We start from the raw sequence: 23,590 nt of genomic DNA on the forward strand, positions 1-23,590 counted from the left end.
CTCCCCTGCCTGCGCAGGGACGTGGCTTCCCACCACGGCCAGGCTGCTGCAGCACCGAGAGAAGAGCAGAAGTGCCTGTGGAGATCACCGCTGGCTGGGTCAGGAGTAAGGGGTTTCCTCTGGTCAGGTTTTGTTCTGCCCTTCGTGGCTCTGACCTCCTGGCTTCTCCGCCCAGGGTTACCCCGTCTGACAGGGAGAGGGGCTGTGACAGAGTCCTGCAGGGTTTTGTCACTGCCCGCATTATTATGCCGATGGGAAAGTTGAACATTTGTTTCACAGGGCTTGGAGCTCTCCTGGACCTGTTGAAGAAAATTAGGAGAGAACCCCATTAACATCTCATTCCAGCTTGACCAAGTGCTGAAATCACCTGAAGCGTGAGTTCAAGCCCCACTAGAGAACAGCATAGGAGTCCTACAAGACTGAGTGATGGCAAATGAAACTTAATGTAAATAACGTGATGCACACGGAGGAAAAGCAATCCCAGCTTCGCATACAAAATGCCAAGTTGTGAGTCTAGTGTAACCCAGGGTCTCATTTCTGTGACAGACAGCACCGTGTTAGCACCAGTTCAGTGCCTGACAGCAGTCTGGAAAGCAAATGAAATCTTAAGAATTATTCCAAACAAAATAAAGAACATTGTTATGCTTAGTGCAGCTCTGGTTCCAAAGCCCGTCTCTCACCTGGTGCGGACAAGAGTGTCACGGATCTGGAAATGCTCAGAAAAAATGGACAATAAGGGTAATTGCAAGTACAGTAAAGGAACAATAGTGTATGATGGGAATTTTAAGCCTGGAGGAAAATGAAATAGTAATTAGTGAACAACTTCAGCAAAAAAAGGAGAGGATGTGGTTTGTTTACTTCTTCATCAAACTAGGTGGCCTGGGTTACCTCTTCCCCAATAAAACCAAGACTTCCTGCAGGCTCAGGGGGAATGACAACTCCCTGTGGGTGGCAGTTCACAAGCAGACCCTTGGACTGGGTTTGCAGCAAGTCAGAAAGCGTGTGCATATATAAACAATTTTCAGGTACTTAGAATTAAGATTTACAGCATGAACTGAAGTGCTGCAGAATAAAGTGCCATGTGCTAGGCTATCGGCATGCTGCATGGAGCACGGACACAAGTTACACATCCTCCAGTTCAAGTGAGCTCCAGCTTCCTTCGCCACAAGCACAGCGCAGAACAGCTATAGACCCCAAAAAGGCTTCCAGATTTCCTGACAATGAATTCTTGTATGTCTGTAGCTTGAAGACATTGTACCTACAGCAGGAAAAAACCACAGAGTAATTTAGGAAGGGACTCTGGAGTCCCTGAAGCCCAGTCCCCTGCTCCAGCAGGACCAACTTCAAAGCAACATGAAGATGCTTGGGGCCTTGTACAATCCAAGCGGGTGGCAAAACAGTTTATAAAGTGATACTCAGTGAGCAGTACGCAAAGGCTGCCCTGAGGATTAGTGTTCAGAGTAGCACAGAAGTAGGCCGTGCAGATTAAATACCCTAATTACAAGAAAAAACAATCAGAGATGTCAGGGGTTGTTCTAATGGAAGGAGAACACGCTGACCTAAACTGCCCTCCTGCTCACATGGATAATTCCCACTGTGTATCATCTCAGCACAGTCTTTTTTGTCAGTTTTTACTTATTTTCATTCATATAACCTCAGGACCACACATTTGAACAGACAAAGCAGAGATTTCCTGTGATATTTCTTCACCACTTTCGCTCAGTGGTGGGTGACTCACTCAAAAGCTCACAAACTCTATTGCATGTGATGCTGTATCAACACTATACTTATAATACATCTGGTTTTGGATGCCAAAAATCTGCTTTTGAAACCATTTCATAATGTAATGACTTACAGGAGAAGAATAGACTGCTATGTTCATTTGATTCAGGCAGGGAAGGGAAGATGTTAAACTAGCCTGCTCAAGAAAGCATTAATACATTCAATGTCAGACAAGCAGCAATGATGTTAATTTAACAATATACAAACATTTCAACGACCTGTGCAAAAAGCTCCTCTCTGAGCACCACAGACACATACCTGAAGCAGAATTGTATTTCCTTCATAGTCTTGCGTTTGCCACCTGTTGCTACTGATGGGACTACATGGGTTAGGCAGGAGAGGCACCAACTGCCCTATTTCCTGCACCTTGAACTGCAAGGCTGATGACTCCTTTGGCTCAGCAGCCACCCCGATGGGCAGCTGCTTCAAGCAGAGCTGCACAGCAATGCTGTGGGTTGCATACAACACAAAGACACAGAAGTTACTTTTCTGCATGGTTGCTTCTTTCTGTAGGATCATCTCATAGAGTCTCACTGCATCCTCATAGTTGTCAAAACTGCAGTAGAGGGTGACACGCAGGATTTCGGGGCCACAGTGCACCCGCCTGATGCCCCACACAGGCATCTGGTCATCCAGGCTGTAGAAGTCCTGGTGAGCGAGGCAATAGGGGTAGCTTTGCCCATTAGCAATCTGGGCACAGCGGTAGCGCCAGGGCGGATGCTGGAATTGCTCATGGACCTGGAAAATCCGTTCTTCTCCCAAGTCCTCATGTAGAAAAAGGAGAACAGATATTCCAGGAAAGCCACAGCTTCTCTTCCGATTCAGTGGAGTAACCCGCTCGGACACCAGGAAAAGGCGCATGTCCAGGCAGATCCACTCTAAAAGCCGATCCAGAGTTTGCTGCAGAAGCAGTGAATGTCCCGAATTGGCAAGGAGATGCACTGTCAGAGAGTCTGCTCTGTCATCCATTGCAAAGGTTCCTGGCAAAGAGAGTGCCTTCTCTCCTCTACTACTGGAACCTCAGTAATATAAGGGTTATACTGTAAGACTTCGACAGAATGAATTCAGTCTTCTACCAGCTCCGCAACAACCCAATGAAATACGCAGGTATGCAGTTAAAGCACATGGAGAGGCAGGCAAAGAGTGACAAGGCATTATGTGACTGGTCCCAGATCACTCACATCACAGCAGAGCTTGGCTGAAGGCTCCTTTTCCAGCTCCAAAACTTGAGCTCTGGTCACTGTGTACATGCTACAGACGTGTTCAGAAATACCCTTGTATCCTACTGCTCCTGCCCTCCACAGCACAGGGCACCAGGGATGAAGAGCTCTAAAGCACAAAAGCAGTAACTCTCCAAGATGAGATGATGCTGTAAGCACACTTGCCTGTCAGCAGTGGAGACAGATGCTCCAAATCCAGGCGAGTCCCACCAGTGTGCATCTTGGTGCAATCTCCACCTTTTCAAAAGGCGATATGGCACTCACGTTTGAAGAGCTCAGCATATTTTCTGGTAGTCAGCAAGCTGGCCCCAGCTCACTGTGAAAAGCTTTTGATCTTTGTGAGGCACACCCTTCTGGGGCACGCAGATAAGCTATTCTTTAAAAACGAGGAAGGAAAACAGGCTAACAAAAGAAAAAACCACCGTGTGAACACAACAGATAACAATAAGGGCAGATATGAATCAGCTTTAGCAAAAAGGAGCTTTGGGAAAAAGCCTCTGCTCCTACTTACGCATTTCACAACACAGGTAGCTTTCTGACTAGCTGGAAACCAGGTCCTTGATTGTAATATACAGCCCATAAAAGCTGGGTACCAGGCTCCCTCCTTTCAGTGCCCTGGTTTTGCCTCTTTTGCCTCCTCCTCCTCCAAGATGCCCATGTAATCAGCACCCTTAAGCAAACTCCAAGTTTTTTTCCTTGTTCCTTGGGTTTATAGATTGGTACTTAATTGAGCTTATTGTATAGACTACAATATAGGAATGCTGAAAATACACCTCTTCCCAGGCCTTCTCTAGTGCCTACACAATAAATCACACTGTCCCTTCATCTCCTTTTTTTGCCAAACCAAGAGCAATACATACAAGTCAAGCCAACCTCCACTTTCTATACTGAACTACTGCCACTGCAGACAGTATTTAAATCAAACCTAGGGCCTCTGATGGTGTATCCAGCTCCATCTAATTAAGAGCAGCACATCTCTCTCTGCTGACATACCAATCTCCCTGTCAAACAGCCAAGCACAGAAAGCAGTGGTTTGCCATGCAGAAAGCCCAGCTTTGGTAAGAGTCTGTTACTCTAAACTCTGAACTATATTTTTCTGTTAAATACAATGCTAGCTTTATATTCAACACTCCAAGCAAATCTCCAAGATCTAAAGGTATAAGTAGCAGTGTCCTGGTTTCCTTTATGTAGAAGATCACTCTCTCTGCTAGAAACACATTCATGTTTTAAAAGTGGACTGAACACCAACGCACAATAAAACTTAAAAGCTGGCTAGAAAATGAGTAAAAAACGCCCTAATCTGCACTGATAGAGGCAAACCCACCCACCAACACTGCTGAGCAAGTAACCACTGTTGGGAAGGAGACAAAAAATCCAGCCTTTGGACAATTGCAGGAAGAGAGCAAAGAGAAGAGTGCAAGTGCTCAAAACATTAACACACTCTAGATGAGCTATGAACAACACAATTTTACTGAAATATGGAAAAGGAAATGATTCATCAGCTCTCTGCTACAGGGCAGGGGCAAGCAGTCATCTGCCTTTCCTGCATGTGAGGAAAAGGGAAATTTTGCTTGTGCAAGAAAACACTGAAACTAACAAAGTTCATTGGGGCTCCTTTTGTAGCTGGAAACAAGAGCTGCATTTAGGGTCCCTGTTGGGGTAGGAGGTGATGGTGCTGTGCCATCCATCAGCACAGGCTTGTGCAGCTCTCAGCCTCCATCCTCACTTGGATGGCACCAGCCCGGCTGTTTAAAGTGCCGTGGGGCAGCAGCATCGCAGCAAAGAAGATGAAGAACTGGTAATGTGAACTCCTGCAAAGCAGCTGTAGGGAGTAAGGGCTGGTGAGCCAGGAGGAGTGGGGTTAGGAAACACTGCAGACACCATGTCTCCCTCCAGCTCCCTGGGGGGGTGTTCCAGACGGGCAGAAGCCTCCCTCAGGGACTGCTGAAGGTGACGAGCATCTCCCCTGTGCAGAGTTGGGATGTGATGTAGCTGCCATCCATTTCAAGCATCACCAGGTTTACAACAGCCAAGAAACTGAGCCTGTGCACAAAGAGGGACAAATCCTGAACCCTGCCACCACGCTCTGTTTCCCTCTGTGAGCAGAGCACTTGCTGGGGTGGGGTGGGGAAGCAGTCTCACCTGTGAGCTCTGATGGAGCTGCCTGGAAAACAGTTTTAGGCCTGGTTCTCAGATCCGTAAGTTTTCCAGCAGCTCCAGGTCAAGGGTACCCACCACCACTCCTACCATGAGCAGCATGAGATGAACCTTTGCCTGGGGTTGCCTTTGCTTGAACCCATCCTTCAGAGAGCAGCCCCACCACCCTGGCTAAGGACAGTCCATAGTAATGGGTCCTTACCTTCCTCTCTGCTTCCCCTTCCCTTAGCTTTCCAGCCTGGCTGCCAAATGGAAAAGCACATTATTCATGGTGACCTACTGAACACACCAAGAAAGATTTATTTAAGAGACTAGAAAAATAACCATTCAACCTTACATGAAGTCACTCTGCTGAGGTAAGGCCAGGGGGTGGGGGAGAAGAATAGTCCCAGTGTGGTACTCGAAGTATATCAGAGCCCTATTGCCACATGGTGGTGACTGGCAACGCAGCAGAACATACAGCAGACTGCCAGTGTGGTCCAGCTTTGCATAAAAGCAGGTCAAATATTAATACTGGAGTCTACCACCAATATATACACCAGTAAGGCCTGCATAAAATAAAGTCTGAATGTAAGTAACTAACATGCTTTATCGTGTGGAGCCTCAGAGAATACCGTCTGCTGTATTTTTCAACTCTTATGGTGGGAAAGGCTCAGCAACATAATTAAAAATTCCTTTTCATAATGAATTCTTAAGATGTGCCTATTCCTCTGTGGTGCTCAGAGCCCTTCGCTCTAGCTGACACCAACAAGACTGATGATGCATCACAGGACTTAATAAGTTCATAGTAACATCTGTAAGGAAGCTACTTTATAAGGATTTAGGCTTCTTGTATACTAGCACATAATTAACTTCAGAGAGACTGGGTGTGAATTACTTAAGCACCTCGGGAGCAGGTCTTGTTAAATACTTGGGCTTACTAACTTTTAAAAGACATTTCGTGGTTTATGCCTATCTCAAGCTCTGCCTATAGCAAGGACAAAAATACTGAATTAACTTGTTAGGTGAGAATGATCTGCAGCATAGGCTGTACTGAGACAAAAATCAGGAGTAAGGACTTACTTGAACGCAATAAGCTTTTCAAAGAGTTTGCATCTTGCTCTAAACCTTGTGACTCCATCATCACTTCAGAGGAAAGTAAAACCCCAATGACCAAAAAAGCAAAAACCCATCTAACCTACATTTATTTAAGTAGACTTCTCCCCCAGATGGCTCTTGTTCCTTCCTTCTACCTACCTAACAAAGAGTAGGAATCCAACAGGGGTCTGTCAGCTCCACTGCACACTGCAAATCAGGATGCAAGCATATATGGGCACAGAAAAGAAAAGGAAGGAAAACCAAACCCCGTTATAAAGAGGCCGGGGAAGCTTGCTGCAGGCTGCAACCTGTCTCACCTCACATTGCTACCCAGAGGGCTGACCCTCAGCTGCTGCTGGGAGTCACAGCTCTGACCTGGCAGCAGCAGCATCAACATAGTGCAGCAGGCTACAACTGCTCCCATTGACAGGACCCAGCGACCCGAGACTCCTGCCCAGAGACACACCGTGCTGGGAGATGCACGGGCAAGATAGGTTTTCAAGGCTCATGGGAGATAAAATGTAAAATAAATGAGAGGTTCCTCCTGACCCTCAGCCACAGCGGCTGGGGGAACAGGCATCCTTGCAGCACTACAGCACACGCTGTTAGAGGGACAACTAGGGTCAAACCACATTTTCCCTGTACACTTAGTGAATGCATTTTCAAAGGTAAAGCAAATAAGTTACCCTCAAGCTACATGGACTTCGGTGCAAATGCAAGGCTGGGAGAGCAGCACTGAGACACAGAGAAGAGGGAAATTGCTGGCAACAGATCAAACCGTGGCCCTGTCAAAACCCATGATGGAAGTCCCATTGTCTCTGAGACAATCAAGCTTTTACCACTGGTACCTGAATGATCTCCCAGGAAAAGGAAAGTTGAAACTGAGGACTGAATTTCCAAATACATACCACCATCAACAGGATCTTGAAAGCCTTACATTAAACCAGTGTTATTGTGGTGATGTGAATGAAACTGACAACACATCTGCCAAACCTAAGCAAGTTCCCATCTGCTTGAGCAAAAGAAAAGGCAATGGAGAGACAGAAGATGCTGCTGCAGTCTGTAGCAGTGTCAGGTGAGAGCCAGTCCACTGATAGCACCAACTGCGCAGCACCACCACCCCTCCAGCCCCCTTTCTGAGACCCAGTGCCAAGACAAGGGTCAGGAAGAGGAACAAAGAACATCTGTGTACTTGAGTCAGCTTTTCCAATCCTGATGCCCTTTCTAAGATGCCAGATATGCATGGTTACACAGATGTCCCTCCAGTTACATGGCTGATGGCCACTACAGCCGCATGCAAGGGAAATCTCACAGAAAGCACAAACAGCAGAAAGCAGGCTCTAGTCATTCAGATGGTTCAAATTCAAGCAGTTTGAACTTGGGTAAAAGTAGAAAGCCTGTCAAGTAAGTGCATGTAACCAAAGACACACACGTTTCTTAGCAGAAACTCCTATGCAGTTCAGGCCTTGATGTCCACAGGTTCCCGCACTGACTGCTCCCAGCAGCATGCTTTCGCTCACAGCAATAGGCACATGCTGCATGCCCCAAAATGCTGAGAAATACACCTTGCCCTTTGGTAACAACTGTGTCACAAAAAGGCACTGCATGTCTTTGCCTGGCTACAGACACCCCACCACAACCACAGAGTGTGTGAGATTTGGATTTCTGCAACCTGGCCGGTGCAGCTTTTGCATTCAGCTCCAACCAAACTTGGGCTCTGTGTCTTCAGCAAGCTATGGGGCACTTAGAGACAGACAGATTCTTCCTCTGCTTTGAGTTTGGTTAAAATATATCAAGCCCCAACCCCCACTCCCCCCGCCCCAAGCACTCCATACGCACAAACCAAGATGTGCTAAAAATAATACTGAAGAATGTAACCTACCGATTGTTGTGTAAGTTACACTTTAATTAAAAATCTCCCCGAAGACAGGTACATCTAAACAAACCAGGACTTGCAGGGCCCAGTGAGGTGTTTATTTAATCAGCTTACATTTAGCATTGTTGAAGACAACTCAAGGCAACATTCTTGGAAGGTCAGCAGCAGATGCTGAGAGAAACTGCACCCTACTGAGCGTTAATAAGAGCAAGTCCCCAGGAGCTGGTGAGCTCGCCAACAAGTCCAAGCTCCAGCTTAACAAACAAGTCAGGCCTACGTGGGGTGAAGACTTCTAATTAATCCCTTTCTTGAGGACAACCCTCCCAGGATACAGAGTAATACACCCCAAATTCTAATTAAAAACACCCAAGTGTTGGCCTGCATCCCACATTATGTTGGAGTTACAGATTTGCATAATTAAGTTGATAACAAATGGTGTGGCAGACAAGCTGCATGAGATTATTAGCCTCATCTTCAACAGAATTTCAAAAGGAGTAACAGCCAAACATCAGATATTAGCAGAAGTGGCTCACAAGGTCTAAGAAACTACTCAGGTGTTACTGGTATTTGGGGCATGTTCCAGCAAACTTTGCAAAGGAAAGCTGCACATGAACTCAAAGATCATAGTAAGGCACTATCAGGCTCTGATGTGGCTTCACTTTGAGGACTTCAGGACTTTCCACTGTGATTTTTTTTTCCCCTCCCAAGAACAGGACTGCTAGAAGTTATTCAAAAACCTCCTGTTGGAATCCCCTCCCAGCTTCTTCTCAGGCAAACAGCAGCATGTGGCTCCCAGATCATCATCTCTCCACACAATTTCTTGTCTTGTCCACAGCTAATCCAGGTCCGCAGTCCCAGGACTCGGGGCGATGAGACAGGCTCATCTCTCCTAAGCAAGAATACACCTCCTTGCTTCAGGATAAACAGCTGCTGAGAGCAGGCAGACTGTGTCAGGCTGGCTGGAGACCCAGGCAGATATTGCTGTGTTAGTTGCAGTCACATCACATTTGCAAGATTTTCTTTGCAGGCAAAAAACCCTGTGAAAACAAAGGTCAGGCTGTGCTTGGTATGAGAAGACTGACGGACCAGGAGTACCTGCCTGAACCTCAAAGCCTGCAGCATGAAATGAGGCAGAACCACAGTTTGTGAGAGTACTTCCCTAAAACAGTTGATGTGTCCTTGAGAAACCTGGCTTAATTCCAAATGTAAAAACAAAGAAATTCTCAAGAGATGCAAATAAAGTGATAAGCTCCTTAAAGCCAGAACCAATGCTGTGGCTTTCCACATACTGGATAAATACAATGTGATCACAACAAAAGCTTCAGGTATTAACATAGTGAGAATAATACACACAGTAAAATGCACAAGGTTTAACAACCTCCTGCCCACTGTCATCTCAGAACACGCTTTGCTCCACACACCTCCCTTGCTCTCCCCAGGGATGCACCTTCCTCCCTGCATGACAGTGGATGTGCTGTGGTGAGAGCAGAAGAACCCCCCACTGAAAGCACATGTCACTCTGCTGCCTAAACATCGCTTTCCTGTGTGCGCACTGCACCACCTTTGCTTTAGCTTCAGCTTCTGACAGATCAAACATCAATGCTTTGCAATCGTTTGAAGGATAAAGCATACAAATCAAGTGAATGGCAGCAGCATGGTGTTCAAAGAGGAAGAATAGAATAGCAGTCATTAAGATTGGAAGGTTCCTCCGTGGCTGTTGTACCTGGAATAAAAGCTCGGTTTTGAACTGCAGGAGGAAGAATAATTAATAAAACATCACTGCCGTAAGTTCAAATGTTATTTCTTTTCCTATCCATAGACTTCATGTTCATCCCAGTGAAACTAAATGCATTAGCTCCCATGGACTCACTCCCCAGAGTTGCAGTTTTGGAGGAGAAATGAAGGAACGAGCAAGACCCTGGCAGAAGTAGAGCTGTTTTACAAACCTGACACATATTAATGCCAACACAGCAGCACCTTCGTGCAGGGAGAGCTCCAGTCACATTGGGAAGGTCACACCACACCTGAGGAGACCTGCTGCTCTGAAAGAGACCACCATACCCAAAAACATAAGCCAGGCTGCAGTGATGTGGCTGTTGTTGTGCACTGCCTGTTTAGCACTGCTCTTTGTTAAAGGTGTGCCACGATTTTCATTTAAAACGGCATCTTTACCTCGTTACATTGACATCCATTTCTGCCATGGCAGATACAGTTAAAACATGGATAAAGCCAGCTGAATGAGTCATAATATTCAGTCCAGTTCAGGCACACTCTGGGAACACTTCCCCACACACTGAAGAACAGAAAGTGAGGTGAATTATTCTCCTGTTCTTTTATCCAGCTTTCAGTTGGGTACATACAAAGTTCCGTATTTTATAAACATGACACGTTCCACAAGACAGAGGAGCCATTAAACTCGTGCTTCAGATTGAGCACACTGGTTATTTCATTTACTAAGTTATCAAAATTACCATTAACTGAAATTGGACTTCGGTATAGACACAAGAAGATGATGCCTCTCACCAGCTCTACACACTGCTGTGAGCCTAGTTCTAGATCATCAAATACTCGTTCTAAGCCACAGAGGCTCTGAGTAACTGGGAGCCAAGGACGAGAGCCCACCTTGCCTCTAACCACCGTGATTAACAAAGCAGATTTCAAGAGTTTTCAATTGAGCTATAAAGGTTCTGGCCAGTTTTGGACATACAACTAGAGGCCACACGTAGTTCCAGGTTTTGCTGCTTTTGAAAAAATGGGTACCCCATCTCTGTGCAAGCTCATCCCCTAAACCATGCATCATGACAGGCTCTATTACCATACATATATGTGCCACCTGTACAAGTTAATTACGGTACATGAGTAAAAATATTTAAGTCATCCAGAATATTTAGTGCAATGCTTCTGTTTTTAAAGGTCCAGGAAAGTAAGTATTTTTACAGCTGCCAATTACCAATGAGCAAATGCAACAAAACCAGACAATATTACATCGAGAGCTTTAGGGCCAACTGGGCAAAGCTTGTCTTTAGGAAAGGGAGTAAGAAGAGACATTTAAATTCAAGAGTAGCTTAACATCCAGGACTCAGATCGCTTTGCAGAGATGCTTAACATCAATTTTGTCTGCAGTAAACAGAGAAATTGTATGGATTAATTCTAAGAGACAAAAAGAGCAAGTCAAAGCTGTAAAGGCAGTGAACATTGAAAACAGCAAGAAGTGAATGAGGGAAATATATGATAATCTTATTTGTTGTAATACCAAATGAAATCTACTTTCAACCCTTTAAAATAAAACTTGTAGACAAGGAAACTACATGCCTTTGTACTTTCAAATAGCTATAAAACTCCAAATCTACTTTCAATTAAGAAAATCCGTAAGTTTTGAACTTCATTATGTCTTCTTACTGCATTTAGCTGCACGTTAATGCAAAGAAACCAAACTTACTAATAATTACACTCAATTTGTGTGACTACAGTCCTACTGATGACATTTTAAACAAAATTACAAAGGAGTTTTAGGTGGAAATTAAGAAAGGAAGCAAAAATGAAATTAAATAAGGCATAGCAGAATTTTGCTATGGACTGTAAGAGAAGTCGCACAAATATACACAAAAAGTGTAAAGGCACACGAATCAAACTCACCTTAAGCAAAGTCCTAGTGACATCTTGTTCTCTCTGACCAGTTTTCACATTCTTTTCAGATCTTGTTGTTCCACTGTAAAGGGCACATTTCCAAAAGATGACTTCAACAAAGATCTCTTTCTGAATAATTAGTGTCTTCAAAACTCTAATGGAAAACTCAACTCAGTATTTGTTACTGAAGATAGCCATCATCACCTGTTATTCTTTTAGCAAACACTCTAGCCCACATAGCTTGCAAAAATAAACACCCTTAAAGACGTAATTATACATTCATCCATGTAACACTCAGGCTAAGCACTTTCAAAAGCCACCAGAGGTAGAAGCTTCTGCTGATGCTCAGCAGAAGTGCAATCACAACATTAAGGACAAAGTCCTCCAGTCACAGAGAGCGACATTAGTATCTCTATAAGCTTCACAGGGAAAAAAAATTACATGAACCCCTTTCTCCCTGAAAAGCACATGGGAAAGCATTAATACGCAATTATCACAACATTCGTGCTATTGAAGAGCAAGACATGCATAAAAGAAACCCTTCATATTGATATATGGAAGTGCAAGTTACACACTGAGGAAGATGTTTCTGATGACCTAACACACAATCCAAACCCCAGAACTCACCCAACCTGTATTTAGTGTTGTACTATGGCTAAACTATGATTACATTTCTACTGAAGTTCTGCATGTACTGTACAGAGGCACACAGGCATTTTAGTAACGGTCAGAAAACACATTTTTAGAATAGCCTAGCTGTTTCCTTTTGGAGCTAAATTCTTGATGAACAATGGCAGGAAAAGTCCCTCAGCCACCTCCCCTCTGATGACTTAAAAGCTAATACATGTGTGTTGGCGGGTGTGCAGTACTTAAGTAAAAGCTTCTTACAAAAGCTTCAGAATAGTCAGGCTAAAAATATCACCCCCATTCCAGTCTCCCTCTGTAGAAGAAACATCTTACTGAACAATAGCCAGGGGTTGTATCTTAACAGGCTGGAGAGATGTGAAATTGGGGACACATTATGAACAACACTCTCCAATCCAGTTGCTACATCACACCACCACCACATATTTTATACATCTAATCAAGAAATGGTCTGGCAGTATCTTAATGCTCTACAACCAAGTTTTTGTTTCAATTGCAGCTCGAGGTATTGGGAAGCACATCCCAACTTATTTTTTAATATCTATGGATGAAAGTAATGTGAACCAAGAAAAAAAATAAAGAAATTGTTTTGAATTACAACAGGAAAACAGCTACAGCTGAGAAACCATGTAATATATAATATGTGCACTGGAACATCAGAAATATTGTTTAATAAAAACTCTGCAGTACAATGCACACTTCAAACAATTTCTAACTATGAGAATAACGATGCCACTAAACTGCAATTTGTAATCTATTTTTGCAGCATATTGATGATAAGAAAAAAGTTCCAGGGTAAGAACTAAAAAATTCATTACAGTAACAACTTTTTATTGCATGTTTAAAATGCACTTTTAAAAACAAATAGTGCTTGCTGGCTTCTCTTTAATCTCCTGAAATATGCACTTAAAATGGGAAGCCCTGGGGCTACAGATCCATCTATGATGTTTATGAACAAAATATAATCCCAGTACGTTTCCCCAGGAGACAGTACTTAGTTCCAAAAGATTCTCGACCCTGCACTCTAACACACTTGGAGGTAGTTGTTTGTGTACACTAAATCCATTTATTTTAAATTTATTTTGTCTACATTTAGTGAAATAAAAACATAGCCCTGTACAATCCACCATCAGCAGTGAGTACAACAGCAAAAATTATTATACAGTTTATACACACTAAAATCTTTTCCTTCTTCCTATAAAGAAACCAGAACAAACCTAATCAATATAGAGTTTAATTTAGAAGAACTCAAATTACAGAAGGGAAAGCCAAAATTATTATGGTCATTTCTGAGCCCCCAGAAGCTCCTGATTCATGTCATTGGAACAGTGAGTGCAGCTGGAAGAGTGAAACATGCTCAAGTTGTCTTCTTGGGTCTTCAAAAAATTACCAAATACTTAAATTAAACATGGCTAGTTAAAGAAACATTTGAAGCAGAGCAATATAACTGGGAATTCTGCCTTACCAGTTGTGGTTTCTTTTAAACCCAACTTATACAATGAGCGAAGTGCTAAGCAACACTACAGAAACACATTTACATCAACACTGAAGACCTGGGGAAATGAAATTCCAACAATTTTATTTTTTTTAAATGAGCTGTATTTTCTAAATTTGTTTTTATTTTTCTGTTTTCATACAGTATTGAAAACAAACGCGGCACATTCACATTTTCCCGAAGAATTGTAAGGATGATCTCTACAGGGATAACGTTGAAAAGCCTGAAGCTCAATCAATTGATGTTGAAAACTCTCAAAAGGAGTAAAAGGCTTGATCTGAATGGTCTAGAACATGTACTGTAATTTAATAGAAGAGATGGTCGTCTTAATATTAATGATTTAAAAGAACTTCCCAGTTCATGCGAAGAATATAGTCCAAGAATAAATCAAATTTTCTGAACACATTTTATGCTACGTAAGTGTATACTTTGCGATCCTCAGGTGTTCGTGCCAAATATTCTCTCTCAATAAGTCCTTCAATACGTTTTTTAATAACAACTGGACTTGGTAAGAATCGGGCCTTCAGCTGCTGAGTTACCTAAAAAATAAGATCAAAACCAATAACGTAAGATCAGGACAAGTAAGATCATCAAGTATCCTAAATGACCAAAATCATCAGAAAAATATATTTAGACAGGGCTGGCTACAACTGTGAAGTTTAAGAAGCGGTCTGCAAACTTCTGACAGTTTTCCCCCCGCTGCCATTCACCTGCTTCCTCATTTTTGGGTATGATTCAAAGAACTGACCGTCTACTGAGGCATGGTCACAACCTGAGAATCCTCTCAATTTCACAACCCTAAGGGAGTTCAAGAATGGAAAATGTGTACTATTCCCAAAGATGCCAGAACTCAGGAGTTAAGAGCAGCAGGACTTTCTCCCTCTTTGCTAAGAGCTCAAACCTCTCAAACCTGGACCCAACAGTCAGTAACAACATCAAAGCAGAAAATAATTCACATTAAGTACAGAGGGTTTTGTTGCCAACTTATTTCAAGGAATTTGACACCACCACAATAGGACTAAAAGGAGGAAGTAAAATTAGATATACCCATAAGTACATCCTAAACTGAAGGATAAGGATTTTAGATCTCTTCAGATACACAGGCAGGAAGGGAGGGGTTGGGGGGGTGCGGACAGGATGCGTTAAATGCAGCATCTCTCAAAAGCCTTTCAGAATCACGTTGGTGAGAGATGTATAACTTTCATGAATTAATAGGGAAAAAAAAAGAATTCCCAAGCCCTTATCGAAACTGTGTGCAAGTATACCTCTGCTACTAGCACATTGTGTTGCATCTTCTTTCTAGATTTCATTATCCGAACTATAGCAGCTTCTATCTCATGTTTTCTGTCATCATCTACTTTCTGCCTTGTTTCTTTCCTTTCTGGATCAGATTCTCCTTGTTTGGCAGCAACTTAAAGAAAAGAAAGAGATGTAAAGCATATTAGCAAAATAAAAATTGATTTCCTTGGGTAAGTGTTAGCTTTCACTATTTATTTCATCAAGTTATATTTTCCTGAGTTTTGACATTCTTAAACTTGATCTTTTTGAGGAAAAGCAGCCTTAAGAACACATAACACTTTTTGGCATATTTTGATAGCAACTGACAAGGTAACAATCTGTTGTTTAATTATTGCTATGTTAAAATTTGAAAAGCATTCAAATCTGCTTACAGGCACCACCAACCCCCATGCTCCCATTATTTTTCTTTAATATAGCAAATAATCCAGTAATTAAAATAGAAATGGATTGAAAGTTTACTTCACAAACTAGTTAAATACTTCAGAAGTTTGTCAGTCAGAGGAACAGTCCAACTTCATCTTCTCCAACTCATTTATATTCTTTGTATTCTGTTCTGCTCTTCTACTTGTGCTTTATTTCTGCTCTTATGTCTAGCTTTCCTTACCCTTTCACCCAACCATCATTATAACGAAGCCCTTCTCCAACACCGACACCGCTGTACCACTTCCCCCCTGCCCTTCTTCACCCCAAAGCCTCAAGTATTTTTCAGTTTTAAAGAGATTCACATAAGAAGTCTGCTGTGTAAGACAGAAACATAAAACCACAATATCAAGTTTTGCTCTAAAACCACCCTGAACCCCAAATCATATTCCCTATTCACAGACATTTCTGAAGCGGAGTGAAAAAGCAGAATTCCACTAAAGCTCCAGCAGTTGTTACAAAACTTGCTTTAATTATGCCAGGGAAATGCCTTGGGCCTTTTCTCAGCATCCTCATTTGGCTGCTGCTCACCTGCTCCCCAGAAAAATTCTCAGAACATGGCAAACGTCTTGACATCACAGCACTCTACATGTGCATGGAGACAGTCTAGCTCTCATGCAGAGGGATACACACAATGTCATGTATGTAGGTAGTGTTTTACATGCGTACATCCTTGGACACAGCGTGTTGCACAGAAGCCCAGCAAGTTGTATTACATGCAACAAACTGCATGTGAATTACCAAGGTTGCACTTAAAACACTGCCAGTGATGCTGTATATTTTATATACACAGACCTGCAAAGTCAGAAAATATTTTTAGATGTACTAAAACTAAGAACTAATCTTCCAAAACACTCTGTGAAGTGTACCCACAGCAATGCTACAACCCAGAAATTGTTTCCAGACTAAAGGTATCAACGTCACTCATGCGTAAGATAAGCCAGCACTTCCATGAACTAATGAAGTGGTGTTGTACTGATCAGTTTCTACTTGTTAAACCCGAATGATTGCCTCAAAACATAGCTACCTGGCACTTGGAAATGGCTGTTGTAGCATGGGCTATAAAACACTGCTCAATTTCACAGCAGTAGAGCAACTTATAAGACAATTTTCCTATTCATGAATCAATCAATACCATATTTTTCATTTTATTATAGTTTTAATTTTATTTATATCAACTTATGACTTCCACACTTCTCCCAGTATTTAAATTTTCACTTTGACGCAACTATCATCAACAAAAGATATACTACTTTCTTCCTTTTACTTCTACAGACATCAATCCTGCAAAAGATCATTTGACATTTTAAGGCAGTTTTGGGACTGCAAGACAGTAGAACATACAGTTCACTTACCCGTCTGAATCTTGACCCTGTGTAGTTTAGATGTGAACTGATCATTCACTGTAAATATATGACCATTTTCTATTTCTTTTGATTTAGGCTCTTTTGTGAGAACACGTTGCGTTGGTTTGCCACATGCAAGGGACTGTAGGGCTCTAACCAGTTCTCTTTCGGGGATATCAGTTTCTTGTTGAATTTCCTAAAGAAAAATATCTTAGTTAGTTTATGGCTATGGCAGAAGTAAGTACCATGTTTTGCAACAACAGCACTGACTGCTTAATGTCCACCTTCAAGCACACAAAATACAACTACAGTGGAGGGTCTTGAAAAGTGTGAATTCATTCAGTAGCAAAATGATCCACGTGGGTCAATGCACAGACAGCGAATTCTGTCAGGTAAATAGTCACCACGAGCTGAAAATAGAAAAACGAATAACCAGCTGTTTCATTACACTGCAATTTTTGAGCAGGCTGAAAGGATCTGTTCACCGTTTCCAACATTTGCTGAACAGAGTGAAACCAAACCTTTTAATTAACTCAGAGATGGAACATATCCACAGTGTTCATAAGCATTCCTAAGAACTGTGTAAATACGTTTGCATTCAGCAACACTGTTGAAAACAAGATCTTAACAAAGGACAGCTGTGAGTTAGGCAAGTCATCAGTGATCATGAATTAGTAAGCAAACTATACTGGATGCAGAATGATGTGTGAGCATGCAGAACATGCTCGAGTAGTAAGGCAACTACTACTGCTTCCTGAAAACCGGTCTCCTGAGCTCCCACTCATCAGAAGTTCATTTCAGCCTTATCTCCATTTTCTTCCTTTTTCTAGCTTGAGGAAACTGCAGACACCTCTGATTTCAACATTTTCATTCAGACTCGAGGGACCTCTAGCAGCTAAAGATTAAACTACCAAATAAAACAAACCTCACAGACATGTAACTGTCCACAAGAACTGTCACTTTCTCAGCTTTGATACCTTCAGTTCTAACAGCATTAGAACTCTTGCACTGTCCTCATTAATTCCTAATTCTCATGGCACACAAGTCAAACTTCAGGCTAAGATGATGTTTGATGACTTTCAGGTTAAAAGCAGCAGTAACAACTCCCAGTGATCAAAATTCTAAGATCTGTGAAGAACTATAAAAAAACTTGCTAAAAAGTTCATTAAACAGTGACCAGAAAAAAACCCAAAAAAACAACCCAGACTTTGGAGTACAACTAGTTTATATTAAATGATGTTATTTCTTGAATACACTCAAGTTTTTTAAAATCAATTCAGAAAAAGATGCTACTCTTCTGTGGTCACCCACCACAGACAACATACAATAAAACCAATTTAGATGTACTGGCTCCTATTCAGACTCTGTAATTAATTACAGTGTATCTCAAACACAGCATCTCACTGCACAACCTCATATTTTAACTATTTGCTAGTAACAAAATGTCTCTTCCCAAGCAGCTCACAGAAAGTTACTGTTTCTTCATTTCAGAGAATCAACTAGGTTGGTTAAGATCAGGAAGTCCAACCACTACCCCAGGACCACCAAGGCCACCACTAAACTAACACTGAGGGCCTCATTGTCATGTTGATTTTTTAAACACAATTGTAATCTTTGCCACCTTCACAGATCTTTTGCAGATCTAGCACAAAGTAGTATGAAAAAAAACCCAAAACCAAACAAAAACAAACACCTAAATCCACAAAAACCAAAACCCACTATCATCTTTTACATGGTCACAACAAAAAGTCTTACTGAAATGGACTGATCAACATAAATTTAACAATCCATAGGCGACACGTAGATTTTAGGACTTGGATGAAAGTAAAATCTTGAGGTTAACAAACCAAATGCAGCTTATTAATGTCATGCAGGTTCCCAAACATTGATTTTTGATCAAGACCTAAAATGAATCCATTCAAAACTAGATCACTTCTACGAGGAAATATATATGCCCTGATTTTGATGGAAGCGAAACAAAGAGCTAAAAAGGAATTCAAAGGGGTTTTTTTTGACGCTAAACTTTACACTGTCCACTATGTATTTCTGTTTATTTTTTTACTTCACTCCACAGCATTCCAACTCAGCCACTAACGTATGTGAACCATTTGGGCTTCAGAATTTATAAACTAGCATTAAAATAAGAACGTCAGGAGGAATTGCACTGCAACATGCTGCCTCAGAAGAAGGCAAAAACTTCAAGTTGGACAAAAAAGTGCATAATTATGAATGTAAATGGAGATAACAGATGTTCCTGTGCTCTTTTTCCTTTGGTCTGTAGCGTATCATTTTTCCAAACATATTTTTATATAGACCTTTGATTTAACACTGAAAAATGTATACTTTTTCCCCCATCTCCAAAAATGCCTTATTTTAAAGAGCAGTACCAATTACACATTCTTAGTTCTAAAAATATTAGCAGCTGAGCTCTATGTGGAGGCTACAAAAGAGACGATTCTAGGTATAAAACTGCCTCTGTCCAGTTCTACGCATTTTTATTTACAGACTTCAGCTTGTGCATCTTCCAAAGCAGATCAGCAGAAGAGAAAACAGGTAAGACAGTTTTGAACAGTAATCTCCATTTTTGTAGAATTATGCAACACCTTTCCTTCTACTACAGTCACATATGTATTTGTTAAAGGAAGAACTAAAAATTTTTCTCTTATTTTTTACATTATCATTAAAAATTGTGCATTTCACCTTTTAAAATAGAGATGAACTGTAAACCAAGAGAAAAATACACTGAGTATTAGATGAGACTTAGATTAGAAGAAACTGAATTCTTTTGAAGAATGCTAATTTTTTCATGGTTTGCACGAAGTTCCTTCCTCTTAGATTCAGGCAGCATTAACTTACTACTATACGTCCACCAGTTCTTTTGCATATATAAAATGTTGCTGCACAGGAATACAATAAACGCATACATTTTTGTGAAGGAATTTTACTATGCAACAATTCTTTAAGTTTATGTAGTATCTCATGCATAATTTCTGTATCATCATTATCCCATTTTTCTCGTAATCACATGGTTTAACAGTTATTAGGATTATTGTGAAGATCTTGTCAATTTTGCAGTTAGTAATCACACTGAATGCAAAACAAAACAGCAAAGTGTCCAACTGTGAAGGCAACTTCAGACTAATCTATTGAGCTGAGAATCTGCAGAAACACTCATCAGACAGCTTAGTGCTGACACAAGCACACACCACATCATCTCTCACACTATGTCGCAGTAAAAACACTAATCTGATATGACAGAAAAGTAACAGCTGCCCATCATTCAGATATTGGTATTCAATAATCAATGAACAAAGATAAAATTCATTCTACTCCTCAGTTTTCATAAGCTTTCCTGGCTGGAGTTAAGGACAACTCCCACACTTCACCAAAGAAACCAAACAAAACAAATATGCCTTCCTAATGTTTTAGTTACAGTGGGACACTAAGTAAGAGTTTAAGAACTCCCAAGCCAAAAATAAACAACACATACACAACCTAAAAGCACATGGACATATTTATCTATCTTAGTAAAATAAACCATAATTTAGAGCATGTATTAAAAATTGTACTTTTCACTGCTCTACTAAGTGTTACTTTTTCGTATGTGGGTAAGACTGTACTACTCATAAAGCCTACAATTTTGTGGAATAAGCTTGCCGCCAGCCCAATTTCAACACCAGCTTCAAGAAGAAAATGAGCTGTTAAGTCACCCTCTTCTCCCTCTCACCAACTCCCCCTGCTCCCCTAGAATTATGCAGAGAAAGTACTCAAAGCTGTAATGCTCCTACAATAGATTTCACAACACACAGGACATTCTGTGCTGTAAAATAATCTTGTTTTGAATTATGAGTAGTTTTTTAAGAGCCTCTTATCAAAACCTGCCTTCCTTAATCCCAACTGAGACTGTTTCAAAGAAACATTCTTCATTAACAGGCTAGAACTATGCCAATAAGATGAAAACAAAATCCAAACAAAAAGGCAAGTGATTACTATGCACAGCACACTCAAAAGTAATGAAAAACCTGGAAATCCAGTCTGATTCAAACTGCACCCACACTGCTTTTCAAGGCTGCCAATGCTCTCTCAAACAGAAGATAACGTCTTAGGCAAAACTAATGACATTAAAATACAGTGGTCAAACCTCACAGCACAGGATCCTCCTCCACTCTGAAAACCACCTTCTTCATCAGCTGACCACTTCAACTTTTCCCAGCATTGGCCCTCAAGTCTCCTTGTTAAGAATCTATCTGGACCTTCTTTATTGTCTTTTCTGGCTCACCAGCTCAGAGAATGGATGAAAGTTCTTTGATTCATCCTACAGCTCACTCCAGCCTGCCAATTTAAGCAATTCAGTGTTTAAAAAGCCAGGATACAAACCCTTTTCCACCCTTTGGCCTCTAAATCCAATTTCTCAAAGATAAAATGAGCAAATGGAGCCACCTGCTGCATTCCAACTTTTCTATAGCTCTCTGGCCCACAAATAACTACACTCACAATTCTTCAACATTCTGAAAACTTCTGTTCCCAAATAATTTCCTCCCCTAGGACTGCTTCCCAGGTGCGTTGCTAATGATCCGCTTCCTGCATTTATTGGCCCGATCCACACTCAAATAGAACAGAGGCAGCTGATCTTCAAAGGTCTATTCAAGAGGACAAGAAAGTGCCTAGAACAGTTACTTAAAATCATATGAGAAAACCACAACGCTTACCTCAAATGTGTATTTTTCTCTGTTGTTAAAGAGCATTAATATCGTCATCTGGAAAGTGGAGACTTGCAATATGTGCTTCCGTGTATTTGAGCCAGTTACTTGGGCACCTCCTACACCAACCTCTGAGCCATCTTCCTGTTTTAAAATTCCAAAACTACTATTAGATTATTCCCCACTGCAAAATATCTTACCTCACTATGATGAAAGTTACGCGATGAAATATCTACCTAGAATTAGTGTACACAAGCAATAGAACAGCGTAGCTTAGAAACAGAGGGTGATTGAGACTGGAGGCACCTCTATAGGTCCCAATGTCCAGCCGCCACTCAAAGTCAGGCTATCTAGAGCAGGATGCCCAGGACTCTGTCAATGCAAGTACTGGGCATCTCCAGGGGCAGAGACTCTTACCAGCCCTCTGGCCCCTGTTCCACTGCTCCAGTTCTCTTAGCTTTAAAATTATCAAAATATTTATCCTAAAATAATACAAATGTAACACCCTCACTGAAGCACATTATTAACACTTGGAGTTGTAATAATTTTATTTTCATTCTGCATTTCCTTCTATGTTCCCAAGCATCATACCATTTCTAAAATGCTAAGCTAGAGGTAATACTGGTCCAAATGACTAGCAAATTATTTTCTTGCATACATAAACATTAAGCATTAATACTTCTATTAACTCTAAGATTCTAGAGTTTGAAAAAAGTGTTGTCTACATTGCTAGCACTCTGCATATGAAAAACAGGCTAAACTTGGGTTAACAACACTTCTTCACACTAAAAGAATTACTCTACAGAGAAACAAGTTTCATTTCACTTTTAACCAATTAACAGCCAAAAATCCCCACAATACTCAACCACTGAGGTCCCCTCAAGATCAAAATTGCTACTTTCCTACAAGGTAATAAAGAGATGGTGCTGAGTGATGCGTTCAAATTAGATCTGGACAAACTGCTACAAAGGAAGAATCAGACTAAAAAGCCAATGGAAGGCATCTTTTCGTGTTCTTATATTATCAGTGGGTAAGCCTTCATTTTACAAAATCCTGAAGTTCTTACAAATGTGCATTTGCTCACTTTAAAAAAAGTTACAGTATTTTCATAATCTTGATACTCTACCTTTTTAACAGGGCCATAGAAAGTGGCATTGAGATCTGCAGAACCCATATGATGCTGGAGTGTCAGCTGTCGCCCACTATGTTTGGCTAAATAAAATCTGTAATACAATTGAATTGAAAACTTAATACATAGTTCATCTATCCAAGAGAAAATTGCTTTAAACAGTTACAAAGACTTTTCAAAGACATTAAGGACTCTGTATAGAAATTTCTAACTTTTGCTTTTTCAAAACATTAACTCGTGTTAGAATTCTGCTTTAAGCAGTAGCTCCCCAAAACCCAAGCCTCATAATGTGACTACTGCAGTCTCCAATTTCCACATGAACTGAAGGGCAGCAGTATTCTAGCATGTCTTTAACGGTAAAATGTATCTGTAAGTTAAGTTTAAAAAGTGCCTTCTTAAAACATCTATTTAAAAATCTGTTTTAATAGATACCTTCTAAATATTTCAAAAGCATGTCTGGGAGCTGGAGGGATGTTGCACTTTGGTGTGGCTGACTGCGTAGGCCAGTAACCTGTTGTGAGGACGCGCACTGTAAGATCAACACCACCTAATGAGACCTAAGGGTAATTGGAAGAAAACATACACTATTTTAAAACAGGAGCAGGTTTCATCATTTTTCCAGTGTAGAATGTATAGAATTTTCACAGACTAAGAAAAATATAGACATATATCTATACACATTATTTTTTCAAAGCCAGACAAATTAATTCATCATTATCAGAATAAATGGTACAGCAAAAATCCTCCACATTATTTCCCTCTGGCATTTAGGAGTTCACAGAATTTAACCAAGAATGAAATGTCTGTGATCATAAAC

General features: G+C 41.1%; 2 protein-coding genes across 2 annotated transcripts; both read right to left on the bottom strand.

Annotated features, from left to right (window-relative positions):
- Window positions 1–9: 9 nt before the first annotated feature.
- Window positions 10–2,751, bottom strand: FAM124B (family with sequence similarity 124B; the record flags this gene model as incomplete). Its single annotated transcript, XM_010013782.1, has 2 exons — window positions 2,041–2,751; window positions 10–299 (listed from the first exon to the last, which is right to left on the bottom strand). Coding segments are annotated over exons 1-2 (1,001 nt in total), but the record flags the coding sequence as incomplete, so codon positions are not given.
- An 11,187-nt stretch (window positions 2,752–13,938) lies between these two features.
- Window positions 13,939–23,330, bottom strand: CUL3 (cullin 3; the record flags this gene model as incomplete). Its single annotated transcript, XM_010013792.1, has 6 exons — window positions 13,939–14,418; window positions 15,145–15,290; window positions 16,954–17,140; window positions 21,654–21,788; window positions 22,771–22,867; window positions 23,206–23,330. Coding segments are annotated over 6 exons (822 nt in total), but the record flags the coding sequence as incomplete, so codon positions are not given.
- Between the last annotated feature and the right edge of the window lie 260 nt (window positions 23,331–23,590).

Source organism: Nestor notabilis, unplaced genomic scaffold, assembly GCF_000696875.1.
Source record: "Nestor notabilis isolate BGI_N333 unplaced genomic scaffold, ASM69687v1 scaffold34010, whole genome shotgun sequence".
Classification (NCBI taxonomy): Eukaryota; Metazoa; Chordata; class Aves; order Psittaciformes; family Psittacidae; genus Nestor; species Nestor notabilis.